Source organism: Crinia signifera, chromosome 5, assembly GCF_055691185.1.
Source record: "Crinia signifera chromosome 5, ASM5569118v1, whole genome shotgun sequence".
In the NCBI taxonomy this organism is placed as follows: Eukaryota; Metazoa; Chordata; class Amphibia; order Anura; family Myobatrachidae; genus Crinia; species Crinia signifera.
In genome coordinates this window covers 8,138,894-8,161,515 of record NC_139221.1, presented here as the reverse complement: position 1 = coordinate 8,161,515, position 22,622 = coordinate 8,138,894, and the positions used below count along the sequence as shown (strand labels likewise).

The 22,622-nt window shown below is 51.5% G+C and overlaps 1 protein-coding gene across 10 annotated transcripts in view; it reads left to right on the top strand.

Moving 5' to 3' along the window:
* The first annotated feature begins 836 nt into the window (after positions 1–836).
* The window catches only part of LOC146079913 (uncharacterized), a 55,554-nt gene continuing 33,768 nt past the window's right edge, over positions 837–22,622 (top strand). For 6 of the 10 annotated variants that reach the window (XM_083186627.1, XM_083186631.1, XM_083186628.1 and 3 more), the window contains exons 1-4: positions 838–1,074; positions 16,772–17,108; positions 19,606–19,692; positions 19,786–19,896. In XM_083186627.1, the coding sequence (XP_083042753.1) occupies positions 16,776–17,108; positions 19,606–19,692; positions 19,786–19,896 (531 nt within the window). In that variant the 5' untranslated portion in view covers positions 838–1,074; positions 16,772–16,775. Of the gene's footprint in view, positions 1,075–16,771; positions 17,109–19,605; positions 19,693–19,785; positions 19,897–22,622 lie in introns of all 10 variants that reach the window. The other 4 variants (XM_083186625.1, XM_083186632.1, XM_083186624.1 and 1 more) reach the window with 3 other exon arrangements.

The following is a 22,622-nucleotide window of genomic DNA, read 5'->3' as shown; positions in this document are numbered from 1 at the left end:
AGCGAGGGGATGCAGTGCACTTTAAACTATGTCCATGTTGACTGTTGACATTCAGGTGAAAAAACCCATGTCGACCTAAACATTGTCGAACTAATAACCTTTCGACCTATAACCATGTTGACCAAGACCCATGTCGACCTAATGACTGTCGACCATCATGCTGTAGACCAAATGATCCCAACCCATTCTGATTGACTCGCAGTACTGCGAGTCCGGCCCCGTCCCAATGTTTTTGGTCTCTTCTGGGCATGCGCAGGCCTCCTTTGTGAATTGCTTCGGCTACTTACATAGTCGCCGGGGCGGATGAGGTGAGGACTGCCCATGGGATCGGGCCAGCGTTTTATGGGCGTCCCTTTGAAACTGCTGGGCGTTCCCATGGGTACACTGGCGGGACGATGTTCCCAATGACATTTATTTGCAAAGCAGGGAAAAAGCATTCACTTTTCATTTTATCACTTTTCATAGCTTAGTACATCCGATCTGGTCCAGTATGGTTTGTGAAGCATTTAGCATTACTGCTCCTGAATTCCTGGCCACCCAAGAGCTGCCCCTGTGCCCAGCTGTCGCTGCTTCCGATACCAAGGAGCTGCCCCTGTGCCCAGCTGTCACTGACACCCAAGAGCTGCCCCTGTGCCCAGCTGTCACTGACACCCAAGAGCTGCCCCTGAACCCAGCTGTCACTGACACCCAAGAGCTGCCCCTGCTGTCACTCATGTAGCGGCGGAGCGCGGCGCAGGGGATGATGGGAGTTGTAGTCCCCCCCGCGCCGCTGCTCCTGCAGCCTCACCTGCTCGGGAACTACAGCTCCCAATGATGCATTGCGGCGGCTGTCCTCCCCTCCCATGGCAGCCCCCGGGCCCGGAATGAGGGGAATGATCCGTGTGCTGGGAGGCTGGTGATAGGGGGCTGGGTGTGAGGTGTGTGACTGCCCTCTGCCGGCCTTCTCCCCGCTCTCCTCCCACTTCCTGTGTCCTCCTCACTCCCCACCATTCCCAGGCCCGGGGAACGGAGACAAAAGGACGGACACCCCGAACTGGGCCGCCCCGAGCGCTGGAGGCAGCATGTCTGAGCGAGGTAGGTGTCCCCCGGCGGTCGGTACCCCAACATCCGTCCCACTCCTGCTGGCAACACCCCAACATTCATCACCTGGGCCTCTGCTCCTCCCACTTACCATCTTCTACCTGACAGCACCCCAGTATCTGCCCCCTCCTGCTGCTAGCACCCCAGTATCTGCCCCCCGCCTGCTGCCAGCACCCCAACATCCTACCTCCTACTCATAGCACCACAACATCCACCCCATTCCTGCCTTTGACACCCAGGAGCTGTCCCCGTATATCCATCATCACCTGGGCCTCTGCTCCTCCCACTTCCCATCCCCTTCCTGACAACACCTCAGTATCTGACCCACTCCTGCTGGTTGCACCCCGATATCTGCCCCCTCTGGCTCCCAGCACCCCAGTATCATCTCCCCTCCTGCTCACATCACCCAAACATCCGTCACCTGGGCCTCTGAACTTCCCATCCTGTACCTGCCAGCACCACTATCTGCCTGCTCCTGCTGCCAGCACTCCAGTATCAGCCCTTCTCTGGCTTCCAGTCCCAGCACCCCAACATCCTCCCCCATCCTGCTACCACCACCCCAACATCCATCAACTGGGCCTCAGCTCCTCCCACTTCCCATCCTGTACCTGCCAGCACACCAGTATCTGCCTGCTCCTGCTGCCAGCACTGCCTGCTCCTGCTGCCAGCACTGGTGTGTATGGGCACAGTCCCAGCACCCCAACATCCTCCCCCATCCTGCTACCACCACCCCAACATCCATCGATTCAACTGGGCCTCAGCTCCTCCCACTTCCCATCCTGTACCTGCCAGCACCACAGTATCCGCCCCTCCTGCTGCCAGCACTCCAACATCCATCACCTGGGCCTCTGCTCATCCCACCCTCTACCTGATAGTACCCGAGTATGTGCACCCTTCCTTCTGGCAACACCCCCAAAATCCATCAGCTGGGCCTCGCCTCCTCTCACTTAGCATTTTGTACCTGCCAGCACCCCCTCCTAGCTACACCCTAGTATCTGCTTCTTCTTGGTCCCAGCACCCCTACACCCCCCTCGTGCTCAAAGCACCCCAACTTCCCATTCTGTACCACCAGCACCCCAGTATCTGCCCCCTATTGCTGCCAGGACCCCAGTATCTGCCCCTCCTGCTGGCAACACCCCAACATCCATCACCTGGGCCTCTGCTCCTTCCAGTTCCCATCCCCTACCTGACAGCACCCCAGTATCTGCCCCCCTCCTGATGGCAGCACCCAAACTTCTATCACCTCTGAATACTCCCACAACCCATCCTGTACCTGACAGCAGTCCAGCAGCCACCAACCTCCTGCTGGCTGCACCCCAACATCCACTACTTTTCACTGCACCCCAATATCCACCCCACTCCTCCCAATACCCCAGCATCAATCACCTGGGCCTCTGCTACTCCCACTTCTCTAACTGACAGCACCCCAATAGCCACCCTCCTCCTACTGGTAGCACCCCATTATCCATCACCTGTGCCTCTGCCCCTCCTACTTCCTATCTTTTACCTGACAGCACCCTTGTATCTAGCTACTCCTGCTGGCAGCACCCCAACATCCATCATCTGTGATTCTGCACCCCTGCCTTAGTGGCGCAGGTGATTGTGCGCCACCGCCTTAGTGGAGTGGGTGATTGTGCGCCACCGCCTTAGTGGCGCAAGTGACTGTGCGCCACCGCCTTAGTGGCGCAAGTGACTGTGGCCATTGCCTTAGTGGCGCGGGTAATTCTGTGCCTTTGAATTAGCGTCTGTCTGCTTGGACCTCCCACATTCTCCACCTTATGCTTCTCTCTTTTACAGCGTGTTGATGACATAATACAGGATGTGGCGTTGTACTGTGACATCCATAGCATCCCTGTATTATCTGTGTGTGACAGGAACCCGCCTGTGGCGTGAGGCTCAGTCAGCTGATCCCCATGGGGTGGTGTTTAGGATTGTCCATTTGTTACTGACTGAACACACATGAGCTGTGGGCCACAGAGCTTACAATCAGCCTGTACTGGAATTAGCTCTCCACCCCCATCGTACTGCAGCGAGTGCTGCTCTATCACATATCGGGCCTTTATCATGGCTGACTAGTTCCTGCTGTGCCATGGATGAGTGTGATGGACAGATAGGGGGTCTCATCAGCTGCTATATGGGGGGTGGGAATCGGCTGTAGAAGAGCTTGCACTCTGTGTGACTTGTGTGTTGTCGTTACCACAATACCATACTGAAGTCACACAATGCCAATGCTGTTATACCATACTGAAGTCACATAGTGCCAATGCTGTTATACCATACTGAAGTCACACAGTGCCAATGCTGTTATACCATACGGAAGTCACACAATGCCAATGCTGTTATACCATACTGAAGTCACACAATGCCAATGCTGTTATACCATACTGAAGTCACACAGTGCCAATGCTGTTATACCATACTGAAGTCACACAGTGCCAATGCTGTTATACCATACTGAAGTCACACAGTGCCAATGCTGTTATACCGTACTGAAGTCACACAGTGCCAATGCTGTTATACCGTACTGAGGTCACACAATGCCAATGCTGTTATACCATACTGAAGTCACACAGTGCCAGTGCTGTTATACCATACTGAAGTCACACAGTGCCAGTGCTGTTATACCATACTGAAGTCACACAGTGCCAATGCTGTTATACCATACTGAGGTCACACAATGCCAATGTTATACCATACTGAAGTCACACAGTGCAATGCTGTTATACCATACTGAAGTCACACAGTGCCAATGCTGTTATACCATACTGAAGTCACACAGTGCCAATGCTGTTATACCGTACTGAGGTCACACAATGCCAGTGCTGTTATACCATACTGAAGTCACACAATGCCAATGCTGTTATACCGTACTGAAGTCACACAATGCCAGTGCTGTTATACCATATTGAAGTCACACAGTGCCAGTGCTGTTATACCATACTGAAGTCACACAGTGCCAATGCTGTTATACCGTACTGAAGTCACACAATGCTGTTATACCATACTGAGGTCACACAGTGCCAGTGCTGTTATACCATACTGAAGTCACACAGTGCCAATGCTGTTATACCATACTGAAGTCACACAGTGCCAATGCTGTTATACCATACTGAAGTCACACAGTGCCAATGCTGTTATACCATACTGAAGTCACACAGTGTCAGTGCTGTTATACCATACTGAAGTCACACAGTGCCAATGCTGTTATACCATACTGAAGTCACACAGTGCCAGTGCTGTTATACCATACTGAAGTCACACAGTGCCAGTGCTGTTATACCATACTGAAGTCACACAGTGCCAGTGCTGTTATACCATACTGAAGTCACACAGTGCCAGTGCTGTTATACCATACTGAGGTCACACAGTGCCAGTGCTGTTATACCGTACTGAGGTCACACAGTGCCAGTGCTGTTATACCATACTGAAGTCACACAGTGCCAATGCTGTTATACCATACTGAGGTCACACAGTGCCAATGCTGTTATACCATACTGAGGTCACACAATGCCAATGCTGTTATACCATACTGAAGTCACACAGTGCCAGTGCTGTTATACCATACTGAAGTCACACAGTGCCAATGCTGTTATACCATACTGAAGTCACACAGTGCCAATGCTGTTATACCATACTGAAGTCACACAGTGCCAATGCTGTTATACCATACTGAAGTCACACAGTGCCAATGCTGTTATACCATACTGAAGTCACACAGTGCCAGTGCTGTTATACCATACTGAAGTCACACAGTGCCAATGCTGTTATACCGTACTGAGGTCACACAGTGCCAATGCTGTTATACCGTACTGAAGTCACACAGTGCCAATGCTGTTATACCGTACTGACGTCACACAGTGCCAATGCTGTTATACCATACTGACGTCACACAGTGCCAATGCTGTTATACCATACTGAAGTCACACAGTGCCAATGCTGTTATACCATACTGAAGTCACACAGTGCCAATGCTGTTATACCATACTGAGGTCACACAGTGCCAGTGCTGTTATACCATACTGAGGTCACACAGTGCCAATGCTGTTATACCATACTGAAGTCACACAGTGCCAATGCTGTTATACCATACTGAAGTCACACAGTGCCAATGCTGTTATACCATACTGAAGTCACACAGTGACAGTGCTGTAATACCATACTGAGGTCACACAGTGCCAATGCTGTTATCTTGATGTTAGGCCACTTTTTATTTTATGTTATGGTGTAAAGTGTCAGCAGTCAATTGGTCAACATAGAACTAGTCGACACATGAACATTTTCGAATATATTTTTTTGGCGTACTTCTGTAGATTTATCACATGAACCCTTATATTAAAAAAGTCAACATTTGTATGTGTCAATCATTGCCATGTCATCCTTATGCTTGTGTCAACATTTTGTATGTACCCACCTTGTCAAAGTCAATCACATTGTGTCGGCCTATTGACTATAGCCCGGATACCCTTATCCCCAGTTTGCCTGGGTTGATGTGTAAGATTGTGGTGTGCACAGGATAAGGGGCTGGGATACAGTTGTGGCGCATGTTGTACAGGGGTTGATGTGTAAGATTGTGGTGTGCACAGGATAAGGGGCGCAGGATACAGTGGTGGCGCATGTTGTACAGGGGTTAATGTGTAAGATTGTGGTGTGCACAGGATAAGGGGCTGGGATACAGTTGTGGCGCATGTTGTACAGGGGTTAATGTGTAAGATTGTGGTGTGCACAGGATAAGGGGCGCAGGATACAGTGGTGGCGCATGTCGTACAGGGGTTAATGTGTAAGATTGTGGTGTGCACAGGATAAGGGGCGCAGGATACAGTGGTGGCGCATGTTGTACAGGGGTTAATGTGTAAGATTGTGGTGTGCACAGGATAAGGGGCTGGGATACAGTTGTGGCGCATGTTGTACAGGGGTTAATGTGTAAGATTGTGGTGTGCACAGGATAAGGGGCGCAGGATACAGTGGTGGCGCATGTTGTACAGGGGTTAATGTGTAAGATTGTGGTGTGCACAGGATAAGGGGCGCAGGATACAGTGGTGGCGCATGTTGTACAGGGGTTGATGTGTAAGATTGTGGTGTGCACAGGATAAGGGGCGCAGGATACAGTGGTGGCGCATGTTGTACAGGGGTTAATGTGTAAGATTGTGGTGTGCACAGGATAAGGGGCTGGGATACAGTTGTGGCGCATGTTGTACAGGGGTTAATGTGTAAGATTGTGGTGTGCACAGGATAATGGGCGCGGGATACAGTGGTGGCGCATGTTGTACAGGGGTTAATGTGTAAGATTGTGGTGTGCACAGGATAAGGGGCTGGGATACAGTGGTGGCGCATGTTGTACAGGGGTTGATGTGTAAGATTGTGGTGTGCACAGGATAAGGGGCGCAGGATACAGTGGTGGCGCATGTCGTACAGGGGTTAATGTGTAAGATTGTGGTGTGCACAGGATAAGGGGCGCAGGATACAGTGGTGGCGCATGTTGTACAGGGGTTAATGTGTAAGATTGTGGTGTGCACAGGATAAGGGGCTGGGATACAGTTGTGGCGCATGTTGTACAGGGGTTAATGTGTAAGATTGTGGTGTGCACAGGATAAGGGGCGCAGGATACAGTGGTGGCGCATGTTGTACAGGGGTTAATGTGTAAGATTGTGGTGTGCACAGGATAAGGGGCTGGGATACAGTTGTGGCGCATGTTGTACAGGGGTTAATGTGTAAGATTGTGGTGTGCACAGGATAAGGGGCGCAGGATACAGTGGTGGCGCATGTCGTACAGGGGTTAATGTGTAAGATTGTGGTGTGCACAGGATAAGGGGCGCAGGATACAGTGGTGGCGCATGTTGTACAGGGGTTAATGTGTAAGATTGTGGTGTGCACAGGATAAGGGGCTGGGATACAGTTGTGGCGCATGTTGTACAGGGGTTAATGTGTAAGATTGTGGTGTGCACAGGATAAGGGGCGCAGGATACAGTGGTGGCGCATGTTGTACAGGGGTTAATGTGTAAGATTGTGGTGTGCACAGGATAAGGGGCGCAGGATACAGTGGTGGCGCATGTTGTACAGGGGTTGATGTGTAAGATTGTGGTGTGCACAGGATAAGGGGCGCAGGATACAGTGGTGGCGCATGTTGTACAGGGGTTAATGTGTAAGATTGTGGTGTGCACAGGATAAGGGGCTGGGATACAGTTGTGGCGCATGTTGTACAGGGGTTAATGTGTAAGATTGTGGTGTGTACAAGATAAGGGGCGCGGGATACAGTGGTGGCGCATGTTGTACAGGGGTTAATGTGTAAGATTGTGGTGTGCACAGGATAAGGGGCTGGGATACAGTGGTGGCGCATGTTGTACAGGGGTTGATGTGTAAGATTGTGGTGTGCACAGGATAAGGGGCTGGGATACAGTGGTGGCGCATGTTGTACAGGGGTTGATGTGTAAGATTGTGGTGTGCACAGGATAAGGGGCGCAGGATACAGTGGTGGCGCATGTCGTACAGGGGTTGATGTGTAAGATTGTGGTGTGCACAGGATAAGGGGCGCAGGATACAGTGGTGGCGCATGTTGTACAGGGGTTGATGTGTAAGATTGTGGTGTGCACAGGATAAGGGGCGCAGGATACAGTGGTGGCGCATGTTGTACAGGGGTTAATGTGTAAGATTGTGGTGGGCGCAGGATACAGTTGTGGTGCATGTCGTACAGGGGTTAATGTGTAAGATTGTGGTGTGCACAGGATAAGGGGCTGGGATACAGTGGTGGCGCATGTTGTACAGGGGTTGATGTGTAAGATTGTGGTGTGCACAGGATAAGGGGCTGGGATACAGTGGTGGCGCATGTTGTACAGGGGTTGATGTGTAAGATTGTGGTGTGCACAGGATAAGGGGCGCAGGATACAGTGGTGGCGCATGTTGTACAGGGGTTGATGTGCAAGATTGTGGTGTGCACAGGATAAGGGGCGCAGGATACAGTGGTGGCGCATGTTGTACAGGGGTTAATGTGTAAGATTGTGGTGTGCACAGGATAAGGGGCGCAGGATACAGTGGTGGCGCATGTTGTACAGGGGTTAATGTGTAAGATTGTGGTGTGCACAGGATAAGGGGCGCAGGATACAGTGGTGGCGCATGTCGTACAGGGGTTGATGTGTAAGATTGTGGTGTGCACAAGATAAGGGGCGCAGGATACAGTGGTGGCGCATGTTGTACAGGGGTTAATGTGTAAGATTGTGGTGTGCACAAGATAAGGGGCGCAGGATACAGTGGTGGCGCATGTTGTACAGGGGTTAATGTGTAAGATTGTGGTGTGCACAGGATAAGGGGCGCAGGATACAGTTGTGGCGCATGTCGTACAGGGGTTGATGTGTAAGATTGTGGTGTGCACAGGATACAGTGGTGGCGCATGTCGTACAGGGGTTAATGTGTAAGATTGTGGTGTGCACAGGATAAGGGGCGCGGGATACAGTGGTGGCGCATGTCGTACAGGGGTTGATGTGTAAGATTGTGGTGTGCACAGGATAAGGGGCGCAGGATACAGTGGTGGCGCATGTTGTACAGGGGTTAATGTGTAAGATTGTGGTGTGCACAGGATAAGGGGCGCAGGATACAGTGGTGGCGCATGTTGTACAGGGGTTAATGTGTAAGATTGTGGTGTGCACAGGATAAGGGGCGCGGGATACAGTGGTGGCGCATGTTGTACAGGGGTTGATGTGTAAGATTGTGGTGTGCACAGGATAAGGGGCGCGGGATACAGTGGTGGCGCATGTTGTACAGGGGTTGATGTGTAAGATTGTGGTGTGCACAGGATAAGGGGCTGGGATACAGTGGTGGCGCATGTTGTACAGGGGTTAATGTGTAAGATTGTGGTGTGCACAGGATAAGGGGCGCAGGATACAGTGGTGGCGCATGTTGTACAGGGGTTGATGTCTAAGATTGTGGTGTGCACAGGATAAGGGGCGCAGGATACAGTGGTGGCGCATGTTGTACAGGGGTTGATGTGTAAGATTGTGGTGTGCACAGGATAAGGGGCGCAGGATACAGTGGTGGCGCATGTCGTACAGGGGTTGATGTGTAAGATTGTGGTGTGCACAGGATAAGGGGCGCAGGATACAGTTGTGGCGCATGTCGTACAGGGGTTGATGTGTAAGATTGTGGTGTGCACAGGATAAGGGGCGCAGGATACAGTTGTGGCGCATGTCGTACAGGGGTTGATGTGTAAGATTGTGGTGTGCACAGGATAAGGGGCGCAGGATACAGTGGTGGCGCATGTTGTACAGGGGTTGATGTGTAAGATTGTGGTGTGCACAGGATAAGGGGCGCAGGATACAGTGGTGGCGCATGTTGTACAGGGGTTAATGTGTAAGATTGTGGTGGGCGCAGGATACAGTTGTGGTGCATGTCGTACAGGGGTTTATGTGTAAGATTGTGGTGTGCACAGGATAAGGGGCTGGGATACAGTGGTGGCGCATGTTGTACAGGGGTTGATGTGTAAGATTGTGGTGTGCACAGGATAAGGGGCTGGGATACAGTGGTGGCGCATGTTGTACAGGGGTTGATGTGTAAGATTGTGGTGTGCACAGGATAAGGGGCGCAGGATACAGTGGTGGCGCATGTTGTACAGGGGTTGATGTGCAAGATTGTGGTGTGCACAGGATAAGGGGCGCAGGATACAGTGGTGGCGCATGTTGTACAGGGGTTAATGTGTAAGATTGTGGTGTGCACAGGATAAGGGGCGCAGGATACAGTGGTGGCGCATGTTGTACAGGGGTTAATGTGTAAGATTGTGGTGTGCACAGGATAAGGGGCGCAGGATACAGTGGTGGCGCATGTCGTACAGGGGTTGATGTGTAAGATTGTGGTGTGCACAAGATAAGGGGCGCAGGATACAGTGGTGGCGCATGTTGTACAGGGGTTAATGTGTAAGATTGTGGTGTGCACAGGATAAGGGGCGCAGGATACAGTGGTGGCGCATGTTGTACAGGGGTTAATGTGTAAGATTGTGGTGTGCACAGGATAAGGGGCGCAGGATACAGTTGTGGCGCATGTCGTACAGGGGTTAATGTGTAAGATTGTGGTGTGCACAGGATAAGGGGCTGGGATACAGTGGTGGCGCATGTTGTACAGGGGTTGATGTGTAAGATTGTGGTGTGCACAGGATAAGGGGCTGGGATACAGTGGTGGCGCATGTTGTACAGGGGTTAATGTGTAAGATTGTGGTGTGCACGGGTTAAGGGGCGCAGGATACAGTTGTGGCGCATGTTGTACAGGGGTTGATGTGTAAGATTGTGGTGTGCACAGGATAAGGGGCGCAGGATACAGTGGTGGCGCATGTTGTACAGGGGTTAATGTGTAAGATTGTGGTGTGCACAGGATAAGGGGCGCAGGATACAGTGGTGGCGCATGTTGTACAGGGGTTAATGTGTAAGATTGTGGTGTGCACAGGATAAGGGGCGCAGGATACAGTGGTGGCGCATGTTGTACAGGGGTTGATGTGTAAGATTGTGGTGTGCACAGGATAAGGGGCGCAGGATACAGTTGTGGCGCATGTCGTACAGGGGTTGATGTGTAAGATTGTGGTGTGCACAGGATAAGGGGCGCAGGATACAGTGGTGGCGCATGTCGTACAGGGGTTAATGTGTAAGATTGTGGTGTGCACAGGATAAGGGGCGCGGGATACAGTGGTGGCGCATGTCGTACAGGGGTTGATGTGTAAGATTGTGGTGTGCACAGGATAAGGGGCGCAGGATACAGTGGTGGCGCATGTTGTACAGGGGTTAATGTGTAAGATTGTGGTGTGCACAGGATAAGGGGCGCAGGATACAGTGGTGGCGCATGTTGTACAGGGGTTAATGTGTAAGATTGTGGTGTGCACAGGATAAGGGGCGCGGGATACAGTGGTGGCGCATGTTGTACAGGGGTTGATGTGTAAGATTGTGGTGTGCACAGGATAAGGGGCGCGGGATACAGTGGTGGCGCATGTTGTACAGGGGTTGATGTGTAAGATTGTGGTGTGCACAGGATAAGGGGCTGGGATACAGTGGTGGCGCATGTTGTACAGGGGTTAATGTGTAAGATTGTGGTGTGCACAGGATAAGGGGCGCAGGATACAGTGGTGGCGCATGTTGTACAGGGGTTGATGTCTAAGATTGTGGTGTGCACAGGATAAGGGGCGCAGGATACAGTGGTGGCGCATGTTGTACAGGGGTTGATGTGTAAGATTGTGGTGTGCACAGGATAAGGGGCGCAGGATACAGTGGTGGCGCATGTCGTACAGGGGTTGATGTGTAAGATTGTGGTGTGCACAGGATAAGGGGCGCAGGATACAGTTGTGGCGCATGTCGTACAGGGGTTGATGTGTAAGATTGTGGTGTGCACAGGATAAGGGGCGCAGGATACAGTTGTGGCGCATGTTGTACAGGGGTTAATGTGTAAGATTGTGGTGGGCGCAGGATAAGGGGCGCGGGATACAGTGGTGGCGCATGTTGTACAGGGGTTAATGTGTAAGATTGTGGTGTGCACAGGATAAGGGGCGCGGGATACAGTGGTGGCGCATGTTGTACAGGGGTTGATGTGTAAGATTGTGGTGTGCACAGGATAAGGGGCGCGGGATACAGTGGTGGCGCATGTTGTACAGGGGTTGATGTGTAAGATTGTGGTGTGCACAGGATAAGGGGCTGGGATACAGTGGTGGCGCATGTTGTACAGGGGTTAATGTGTAAGATTGTGGTGTGCACAGGATAAGGGGCGCAGGATACAGTGGTGGCGCATGTTGTACAGGGGTTGATGTCTAAGATTGTGGTGTGCACAGGATAAGGGGCGCAGGATACAGTGGTGGCGCATGTTGTACAGGGGTTGATGTGTAAGATTGTGGTGTGCACAGGATAAGGGGCGCAGGATACAGTGGTGGCGCATGTCGTACAGGGGTTGATGTGTAAGATTGTGGTGTGCACAGGATAAGGGGCGCAGGGTACAGTTGTGGCGCATGTCGTACAGGGGTTGATGTGTAAGATTGTGGTGTGCACAGGATAAGGGGCGCAGGATACAGTGGTGGCGCATGTTGTACAGGGGTTAATGTGTAAGATTGTGGTGGGCGCAGGATACAGTTGTGGTGCATGTCGTACAGGGGTTAATGTGTAAGATTGTGGTGTGCACAGGATAAGGGGCTGGGATACAGTGGTGGCGCATGTTGTACAGGGGTTGATGTGTAAGATTGTGGTGTGCACAGGATAAGGGGCTGGGATACAGTGGTGGCGCATGTTGTACAGGGGTTGATGTGTAAGATTGTGGTGTGCACAGGATAAGGGGCGCAGGATACAGTGGTGGCGCATGTTGTACAGGGGTTGATGTGCAAGATTGTGGTGTGCACAGGATAAGGGGCGCAGGATACAGTGGTGGCGCATGTTGTACAGGGGTTGATGTGTAAGATTGTGGTGTGCACAGGATAAGGGGCGCAGGATACAGTGGTGGCGCATGTTGTACAGGGGTTAATGTGTAAGATTGTGGTGTGCACAGGATAAGGGGCGCAGGATACAGTGGTGGCGCATGTCGTACAGGGGTTGATGTGTAAGATTGTGGTGTGCACAAGATAAGGGGCGCAGGATACAGTGGTGGCGCATGTTGTACAGGGGTTAATGTGTAAGATTGTGGTGTGCACAGGATAAGGGGCGCAGGATACAGTGGTGGCGCATGTTGTACAGGGGTTAATGTGTAAGATTGTGGTGTGCACAGGATAAGGGGCGCAGGATACAGTTGTGGCGCATGTCGTACAGGGGTTAATGTGTAAGATTGTGGTGTGCACAGGATAAGGGGCTGGGATACAGTGGTGGCGCATGTTGTACAGGGGTTGATGTGTAAGATTGTGGTGTGCACAGGATAAGGGGCTGGGATACAGTGGTGGCGCATGTTGTACAGGGGTTGATGTGTAAGATTGTGGTGTGCACAGGATAAGGGGCGCAGGATACAGTGGTGGCGCATGTTGTACAGGGGTTGATGTGTAAGATTGTGGTGTGCACAGGATAAGGGGCGCAGGATACAGTGGTGGCGCATGTTGTACAGGGGTTAATGTGTAAGATTGTGGTGTGCACGGGTTAAGGGGCGCAGGATACAGTTGTGGCGCATGTTGTACAGGGGTTGATGTGTAAGATTGTGGTGTGCACAGGATAAGGGGCGCAGGATACAGTGGTGGCGCATGTTGTACAGGGGTTAATGTGTAAGATTGTGGTGTGCACAGGATAAGGGGCGCAGGATACAGTGGTGGCGCATGTTGTACAGGGGTTAATGTGTAAGATTGTGGTGTGCACAGGATAAGGGGCGCAGGATACAGTGGTGGCGCATGTTGTACAGGGGTTGATGTGTAAGATTGTGGTGTGCACAGGATAAGGGGCGCAGGATACAGTTGTGGCGCATGTCGTACAGGGGTTGATGTGTAAGATTGTGGTGTGCACAGGATAAGGGGCGCAGGATCCAGTGGTGGCGCATGTCGTACAGGGGTTAATGTGTAAGATTGTGGTGTGCACAGGATAAGGGGCGCGGGATACAGTGGTGGCGCATGTCGTACAGGGGTTGATGTGTAAGATTGTGGTGTGCACAGGATAAGGGGCGCAGGATACAGTGGTGGCGCATGTTGTACAGGGGTTAATGTGTAAGATTGTGGTGTGCACAGGATAAGGGGCGCAGGATACAGTGGTGGCGCATGTTGTACAGGGGTTAATGTGTAAGATTGTGGTGTGCACAGGATAAGGGGCGCGGGATACAGTGGTGGCGCATGTTGTACAGGGGTTGATGTGTAAGATTGTGGTGTGCACAGGATAAGGGGCGCGGGATACAGTGGTGGCGCATGTTGTACAGGGGTTGATGTGTAAGATTGTGGTGTGCACAGGATAAGGGGCTGGGATACAGTGGTGGCGCATGTTGTACAGGGGTTGATGTGTAAGATTGTGGTGTGCACAGGATAAGGGGCGCAGGATACAGTTGTGGCGCATGTCGTACAGGGGTTGATGTGTAAGATTGTGGTGTGCACAGGATAAGGGGCGCAGGATACAGTTGTGGCGTATGTTGTACAGGGGTTGATGTGTAAGATTGTGGTGTGCACAGGATAAGGGGCGCAGGATACAGTGGTGGCGCATGTTGTACAGGGGTTAATGTGTAAAATTGTGGTGTGCACAGGATAAGGGGCGCAGGATACAGTTGTGGCGCATGTCGTACAGGGGTTAATGTGTATTCTCTCTGGCCTGCTCTGTACATGGCTGGAGTATTGCATTTAACCCTTTTGAGTGCCAAGTGAATTTGTCAAAATGTGAAAATTGGCAAGCAAATATTTATATTCACCATAATGCCCTGTAATGTCACCTTATATTTATTTATTTACAGTTTCTTATATAGCGCAGCAAATAGATATATAAGGAATATAAACTTTTTTTACACAACATTTTTTCATTTGAATTTAAATAACATTGGGGGGGGGGAGATGTGGTCTGTCTGATCTCTGCGTGCTGTCACCGAAGTCAGCCTCTGTTCAGTCTACACTCCCCATCACCCAAGCTGGTGCTGCGGCTGACTTCCATGCTGTACACAGCCGGGAAATCCACCGAAACATGTATCTACGTCTCACCTGCACAGTGTATACAGCACACACGCGTTGTGCTGGTGCTGTGTCTGTACTCCCAGGCAGGGTGCTCCGCACTGTGTATACAGCACACACGCGTTGTGCTGGTGCTGTGTCTGTACTCCCAGGCAGGGTGCTCCGCACTGTGTATACAGCACACACGCGTTGTACCGGTGCTGTGTCTGTACTCCCAGGGAGGGTGCGTCGCAATGTGTATACCGCACACACGCATTGTGCTGGTGCTGTGTCTGTACTCCCAGGCAGGGTGCTCCGCACTGTGTATACAGCACACACGCGTTGTGCTGGTGCTGTGTCTGTACTCCCAGGCAGGGTGCTCCGCACTGTGTATACAGCATACACCACACAAGCGTTGTGCTGGTGCTGTGTCTGTACTCCCAGGCAGGGTGCTCCGCACTGTGTATACAGAACACATGCGTTGTGCTGGTGCTGTGTGTGTACTCCCAGGCAGGGTGCTCCGCACTGTGTATACAGCACACACGCGTTGTACCGGTGCTGTGTCTGTACTCCCAGGCAGGGTGCTCCGCACTGTGTATACAGCACACACGCGTTGTGCTGGTGCTGTGTGTGTACTCCCAGGCAGGGTGCTCCGCACTGTGTATACAGCACACACACGTTGTGCTGGTGCTGTGTGTGTACTCCCAGGCAGGGTGCTCCGCACTGTGTATACAGCACACACGCGTTGTGCCGGTGCTGTGTCTGTACTCCCAGGCAGGGTGCTCCGCACTGTGTATGCAGCACACACACGTTGTGCCAGTGCTGTGTCTGTACTCCCAGGGAGGGTGCGTCGCACTGTGTATACCGCACACACACGTTGTGCCGGTGCTGTGTCTGTACTCCCACGCAGGGTGCTCCGCACTGTGTATACAGCACACAAGCGTTGTGCCGGTGCTGTGTATGGACTCCCACGCAAGGTGCTCCGCACTGTGTATACAGCACACACGTATTGTGGCAGGGCTGTGTATGTACTCCCAGGCAGGGTGCTCCGTCCTGTATAGGTGCCCACACACTAGAACGATTTTTGGGCCGATTGGCCGATTTTCGATAAATCGGCCGATATTTACCGATAATCGTCAAAAATCGGCCGAAAATCGGCCGATGCTCGCTCCCGTGGATCTTTTGCTAAATCTTCTGATCTTACCTGCTGCACAAAAGATCAGAAGATTTAACAAAAGATCCATAGGAACACACACGGGATCTTAAGAAAAATCTTTGGTAAAGATGTGCGCTTGCCTGAAATCTTTTGTCCAGATCGGACAAAAGATTTGAAGGCTAATTTATGCGCACATCTTAAGATCGCAGATCTTTCTAGTGTGTGGGCACCTTATCACCTCCAGGTGACTTTTCAGTGTCCGCTGTCTTGCTGATTTATCCTCTAAATTTATACAAACAAACTCACTAGATTACTGGGAACATAATGGGATCTAGTGTTCATTCTAGTGATTTGCTTCTTTGATAACCCCTGGTGTTCCTCGTCCCTGCCTGGGGTGTTGCTCTCTAGCACAGGCCTGGTCTGCATATCTGCAGGGTGCTGGACTGAACAGCAGGATCTGTAATTAGACGGAATTATCTATATCACCCCTTGTGTGCACAGAGGCACATTCTTTGGTTTTTATATCTGCAATAACCTGTAATGATGATATATATATAATCTACCAAGGGTAACACTCCTCATACAAGGGCCACCTCCATTTCTGTCACATGACTGCGGATCTGCTACCGTACCCCATAATTGCTGGTGTGGGGTCTCTGGGTGATGAGCTGATGTTGGGCTGTTTGAGCCACATACAGTAGGATGCTGGAGGTGGCCCTTGTATGAGGAGTGTTACCCTTGGTAGATTTTTTGTGTGCTAAAAGTTGTCGTAAGTGAAAGCAAGTTTTGCAGGGACACTGATCTATTTAAAACTTGTTAGATATGGAGGCAGGAGCAGAGAGGAACTGGTGGGGTGGAGACTTTGTTGGTGTAAAACTGTCACAGCGCAAAGTGACCGTACATTGCAGAAGACTTGTAACTAGTACAATATAACTCTGTAAGGGAGGAATGTGTCTGTATTGTAATAATGACCTTCCCCTTCCTCTCTGTATCCTCAGGGTCATGATGCCGCGGTGCTCTGCGAACGGCTGCAGGAATGGCTCAGAGGGGACGGGCGACTCGGTCATTTTCCATCCTTTCCCAGCACAGCCGGAGGCTGCGGAGCGATGGGCCAGTCTGTGCGGAGCCTCCGGGCAGGAGCGCACTCAGATCCTGAGGGATGTAGAACAGGGCAGCTCGGAGAAGTACTTCATCTGTTCCCTGCACTTTGAGGATGGTGCCTATGAGAGGAGCCCAGGGGGTGAGTGCAAGCTGCGGCAGGGTGCCGAGCCCACTCTCTTGCCCAGTAGCCCCCCAAAACCATCACCGGACAAGGACCTAGAGGACAAAGCTCAGGTGAGAGATTTCCGCTATAGTCAGACGTTGCTTCCTGCACTGTGCCATATTTTTGTAAAAATCTATCTCAAATGCTCAGTCATTGCTTTAGATCACAGGTTCTCAAACTCTGTCCTCAGGACCCCACACAGTGCATGTTTTCCAGGTCTCCACACAGAATCACAAGTGAAATAATTAGCTCCAACTGTGGATCCTTTAAAATGTGTCAGTCAGTAATGAGTGCACCTGTCGGGTGACCTGGGAAACGGGAACTGTGTGGGGACCGAGTTTGAGAACCCCTGCTTTTGATGAATACATGTTTAGGACAGAATTGGTCCTATGGGTGTAATTTGGTTGCAACCTCAGGGATTTTCAATTCCTTGCCCCATAAAACACCCAAATAACGCTTGTTAACCCATCGAATCCAGAAGTTATTGGTGAACACTTTTGCGCCACCCACAGTCGGGCGGAATCCATTTAGAGCCTCTGGGCAATCTCCGTCTGTAATTGATTAGCCCGTGTCCACCATAAATGTACGCTTCCTCGCTGCGCTACCACCTATGTCTGCTTCTCCCTGTTCCCGTCAGGTGAGACGGACATTTCCTTACGCTGCGCTACCACCTATGTCTGCTCCCTGTTCCCGCCAGGTGAGACGGACACTTCCTTACACTGCACTACCACCTATGTCTGCTTCTCCCTGTTCCCGCCAGGTGAGACGGACACTTCCTTACACTGCACTACCACCTATGTCTGCTTCTCCCTGTTCCTGTCAGGTGAGACGGACATTTCCTTACGCTGCGCTACCACCTATGTTTGCTCCCTGTTCCCGCCAGGTGAGACGGACACTTCCTTACACTGCACTACCACCTATGTCTGCTTCTCCCTGTTCCTGTCAGGTGAGACGGACATTTCCTTACGCTGCGCTACCACCTATGTTTGCTCCCTGTTCCCGCCAGGTGAGACGGACACTTCCTTACACTGCACTACCATCTATGTCGTCTTCTCCCTGTTCCTGTCAGGTGAGACGGACACTTCCTTACACTGCACTACCACCTATGTCGTCTTCTCCCTGTTCCTGTCAGGTGAGACGGACATTTCCTTACGCTGCGCTACCACCTATGTCTGCTCCCTGTTCCCGCCAGGTGAGACGGACATTTCCTTACGCTGCGCTACCACCTATGTCGTCTTCTCCCTGTTCCTGCCAGGTGAGACGGACACTTCCTTACACTGCACTACCACCTATGTCGTCTTCTCCCTGTTCCCGCCAGGTGAGACGGACATTTCCTTACACTGCACTACCACCTATGTCGTCTTCTCCCTGTTCCCTTCAGGAAACATTTCCTCACCTCTCCATTGTAAGCCGCAAATGACTTCTCTCACATCGCGAGTGCTAATGACTGGCAGACCGTAAACCGCAATTGGCGCATCATTGCATCATGCACTAACAACCTTTATGTGAGAATCCTCCAGTCTCTATATTAAACCTTTATGTTACTTAGGAGACTGCAAACAGTCCCTCCAGTGTCCGCTCCTATCTACGTTGCAAAATAATAGGTTATACATATTTATTTAGTAAACAGAATTATTGTTAATAATTATGTCATCTCCTAATGAAAGGTCGCGGTTAAGTTTGACCTTGTCCATCAACTCCTAATATGAGAAATTAATGAGATTGATTGCAGGGCTGGGTGGTGAACACAGTGATTGCCCGCGGTTCCGTCCAGGCGGGTGCGATGACGGTTATTGCCATGTGATGTTCTGATGTAAAATGCCACATGGTACCGGGGCGATAATAGGATTTACTTGGATGTAGCGTTAACGCCAATGGGATGTCTTATGATCCCATTGAATTGCGCGGAGGGAGAATCCTAATCCATACCGGCTCCCTTATCGCGACTGCGCCATTGCTGGGTGACCGCAGCGTCCGGGACATAGATTCCCTGACAATTCTATCGACCGGTCCTGCAGCAGATGGAACCTTCTAGAAATATATATATATAATACTTTCAGGGTAATAATAAGGACAGAGAGTGCAGTTATAAACCGCTGCCAATGACCGGCATCATCCGGCTGCGCTGCCGGTAATGTGATCACGTAATGTCACCATCGATGTCTGGCTTTATTCTATCACTCGGAGGCTGTCTCCCTGGTGCACTAATGCTGGGAACATGTCCATCCACTCACATCATAAATCACAGCGAGAGGATTTCATTCCTCCCCCCCCCTTGCTGATTGCTCCTGCCAATGCGAGCCCCCATTGTTTCCATGGCAACCCCAGGCCGGCCATCTTTCCTACTTCATGTCCGTTCTGAACATCCCTGCTCCTAATCAGTGCTCGGCTCTTCTCTAGCAGAGACCAGGGTGACTGTGATGCTCCAGCCAAACCCTCCCCCCCCCACACCTCACTTCCCCCCCACACACACACCTCACTCCCTGCCCCCTGCTGGGACAGTACCTGCAGGTTGGCTGCTTTCACCCATAGTAAAGTGTACTGATTACTCCCAACCTCTGATTGCAGGCTGATGTTTTGTTACTGACCCCGTCCTCAGCAGCTTCATGTTCCTCTTGTACCTGCTCAGCCTCCCAAACCTCTAGGACTACACAGGTAATGGTTGCAGTCTGCAGATGTTGGGGCTGTCCTGTGCTATATGGGGGACACTTCTGGTTAATGTCTACACTTCTATGTATATTGCTGCAGGTCCCGGACTCTGACGAGTCTCCCGAACCCAGAATCTCCTCTGCTGATTGCAGGGCGCGTGTGTCTGACCCGGAAGCTGCAGCGCCCCACCCCCGGTCTGGTGTCAGCCAGGTGAGCACGATGGTAACCGGAGGTCCGGGAGGTTTGGGACGCCGGCCAAACACGGGTGTTATTGTTAAAGTGGCAATCATGTATAAGGCAGGATTTCCCTTGTCAATGATTGCCCCCTTAAACGTTCGGGTTGGGCCGGCATCCTGCACGTCGGGCAAACTCTGGTGTCATTACACTATGTTATGTCTTTATTATATTATTGCACCAAATATATGTGTAGGGATTGGTCCCCCCTGTTGGAAAACAATATTAAAAAATTATGTCCAGCACTAGAGGCCGTGCTCACTGCATCACCCGCTGCCCAGGAGCAGCTAGTCCGGCACTAGAGGTAGTGCGCACTGCATCACCCGCTGCCCAGGAGCAGCTAGTCCGGCACTAGAGGTAGTGCGCACTGCATCACCCGCTGCCCAGGAGCAGCTAGTCCGGCACTAGAGGCCTTGCGCACTGCATCACCTGCTGCCCGGGAGTAGCTGGTCCAGCACTAGAGGCTGTGCGCACTGCATCACCCCCTGCATAGCAGTAGCTGGTCCATCACTAGATGCCATTTGCACTACGTCACCCGCTGCCCAGATGTAGATGATCCAGCACTAGAGGCCGTGCGCACTGCATCACCCGCTGCCCAGGAGTAGCTGGTCCGGCACTAGAGGCTGTGGGCACTGCATCACCCGCTGCCCAGGAGCAGCTGGTCCGGCACTAGCGGCTGTGCGCACTGCATCACCCGCTGCCCAGGAGTAGCTGGTCCGGCACTAGAGACCGTGCGCACTGCATCACTCGCTGCCCAGGTGTAGCTGGTCCGGCACTAGAGGCTGTGCGCACTGCATCACCCGCTGCCTGGGAGCAGCTGGTCCGGCACTAGTGGCTGTGGGCACTGCATCACCCGCTGCCCAGGAGCAGCTGGTCCGGCACTAGAGGCTGTGCGCACTGCATCACCCGCTGCCCAGGAGTAGCTGGTCCGGCACTAGCGGCTGTGCGCACTGCACCACCCGCTGCCCAGGAGTAGCTGGTCTAGCACTAGAGGCTGTGCGCACTGCATCACCCGCTGCCCAGGAGTAGCTGGTCTAGCACTAGAGGCTGTGCGCACTGCATCACCCGCTGCCCGGGAGTAGCTGGTCTAGCACTAGAGGCTGTGGGCACTGCATCACCTGCTGCCCGGGAGCAGCTGGTCCGGCACTAGCGGCTGTGGGCACTGCATCACCCGCTGCCCGGGAGCAGCTGGTCCGGCACTAGAGGCTGTGCGCACTGCATCACCCGCTGCCCAGGAGTAGCTGGTCCGTCACTAGATGCCATTTGCACTACCTCACCCACTGCCCAGGTGTAGCTGGTCCGGCACTAGAGGCTGTTTTCCTGTGAGTGTAAAGTAGCTGATCTGCTGAAGATGCCAGGTTATCACAGAAGTCCTGGCGGTTACATCGCATGGTGTGCAGTGATGTATTATTCAGTGTTATAACCAATCACTTCCAGCAATAATCAGTCTGAGGACTTGGGTGACTCCTCATCCTGCAGTACATCCCATGGGGCACTTGGGTGACTCCTCCTCAGAGAGATGGTGTTTGTCTGTATTTATAGATACGGTGCCAGAGAGATCGTGTCTGTCTGTATTTATAGATAGGGTGCCTGAGAGATCGTGTCTGTCTGTATTTATAGATAGGGTGCCAGAGAGATGGTGTCTGTCTGTATTTATAGGGTGCCAGAGAGATCGTGTCTGTCTGTATTTATAGATAGGGTGCCAGAGAGATCGTGTTTGTCTGTGTTTATATACGGTGCCTGAGAGATCGTGTTTGTCTGTATTTATAGATAGGGTGCCAGAGAGATCGTGTTTGTCTGTATTTATATACGGTGCCTGAGAGATCGTGTTTGTCTGTATTCATAGATACGGTGTCATAGAGATTGTGTTTGTCTGTGTTTATATACGGTGCCAGAGAGATGGTGTTTGTCTGTATTTATACGGTGCCAGAGAGATCGTGTTTGTCTGTATTTATACGGTGCCAGAGAGATCGTGTTTGTCTGTGTTTATATACGGTGCCAGAGGGATGGTGTTTGTCTGTATTTATAGGGTGCCAGAGAGATCGTGTCTGTCTGTATTTATACGGTGCCAGAGAGATCGCGTTTGTCTGTGTTTTATATACGGTGCCAGAGAGATGGTGTTTGTCTGTATTTATACGGTGCCAGAGAGATGGTGTTTGTCTGTGTTTATAGATGGGGTGCCAGAGAGATTGTGTTTGTCTGTCTGTATTTATAGATAGGGTGCCAGAGAGATGGTGTCTGTCTGTATTTATAGGGTGCCAGAGAGATCGTGTTTGTCTGTATTTATAGATAGGGTGCCAGAGAGGTCATGTCTGTCTGTATTTATAGGGTGTCATAGAGATCATGTTTGTCTATATTTATAGATAGGGTGCCAGAGAGATCGTGTTTGTCTGTATTTATATACGGTGCCAGAGAGATTGTGTTTGTCTGTCTGTATTTATACGGTGCCAGAGAGGTCGTGTTTGTCTGTATTTATACGGTGCCAGAGAGATCGTGTTTGTCTGTATTTATACGGTGCCAGAGAGATCGTGTTTGTCTGTATTTATACGGTGTCATAGAGATCATGTTTGTCTGTATTTATAGGGTGCCAGAGAGATCGTGTTTGTCTGTATTTATAGGGTGCCAGAGAGATCGTGTTTGTCTGTATGTATAGGGTGCCAGAGAGATCGTGTTTGTCTGTATGTATAGGGTGCCAGAGAGAT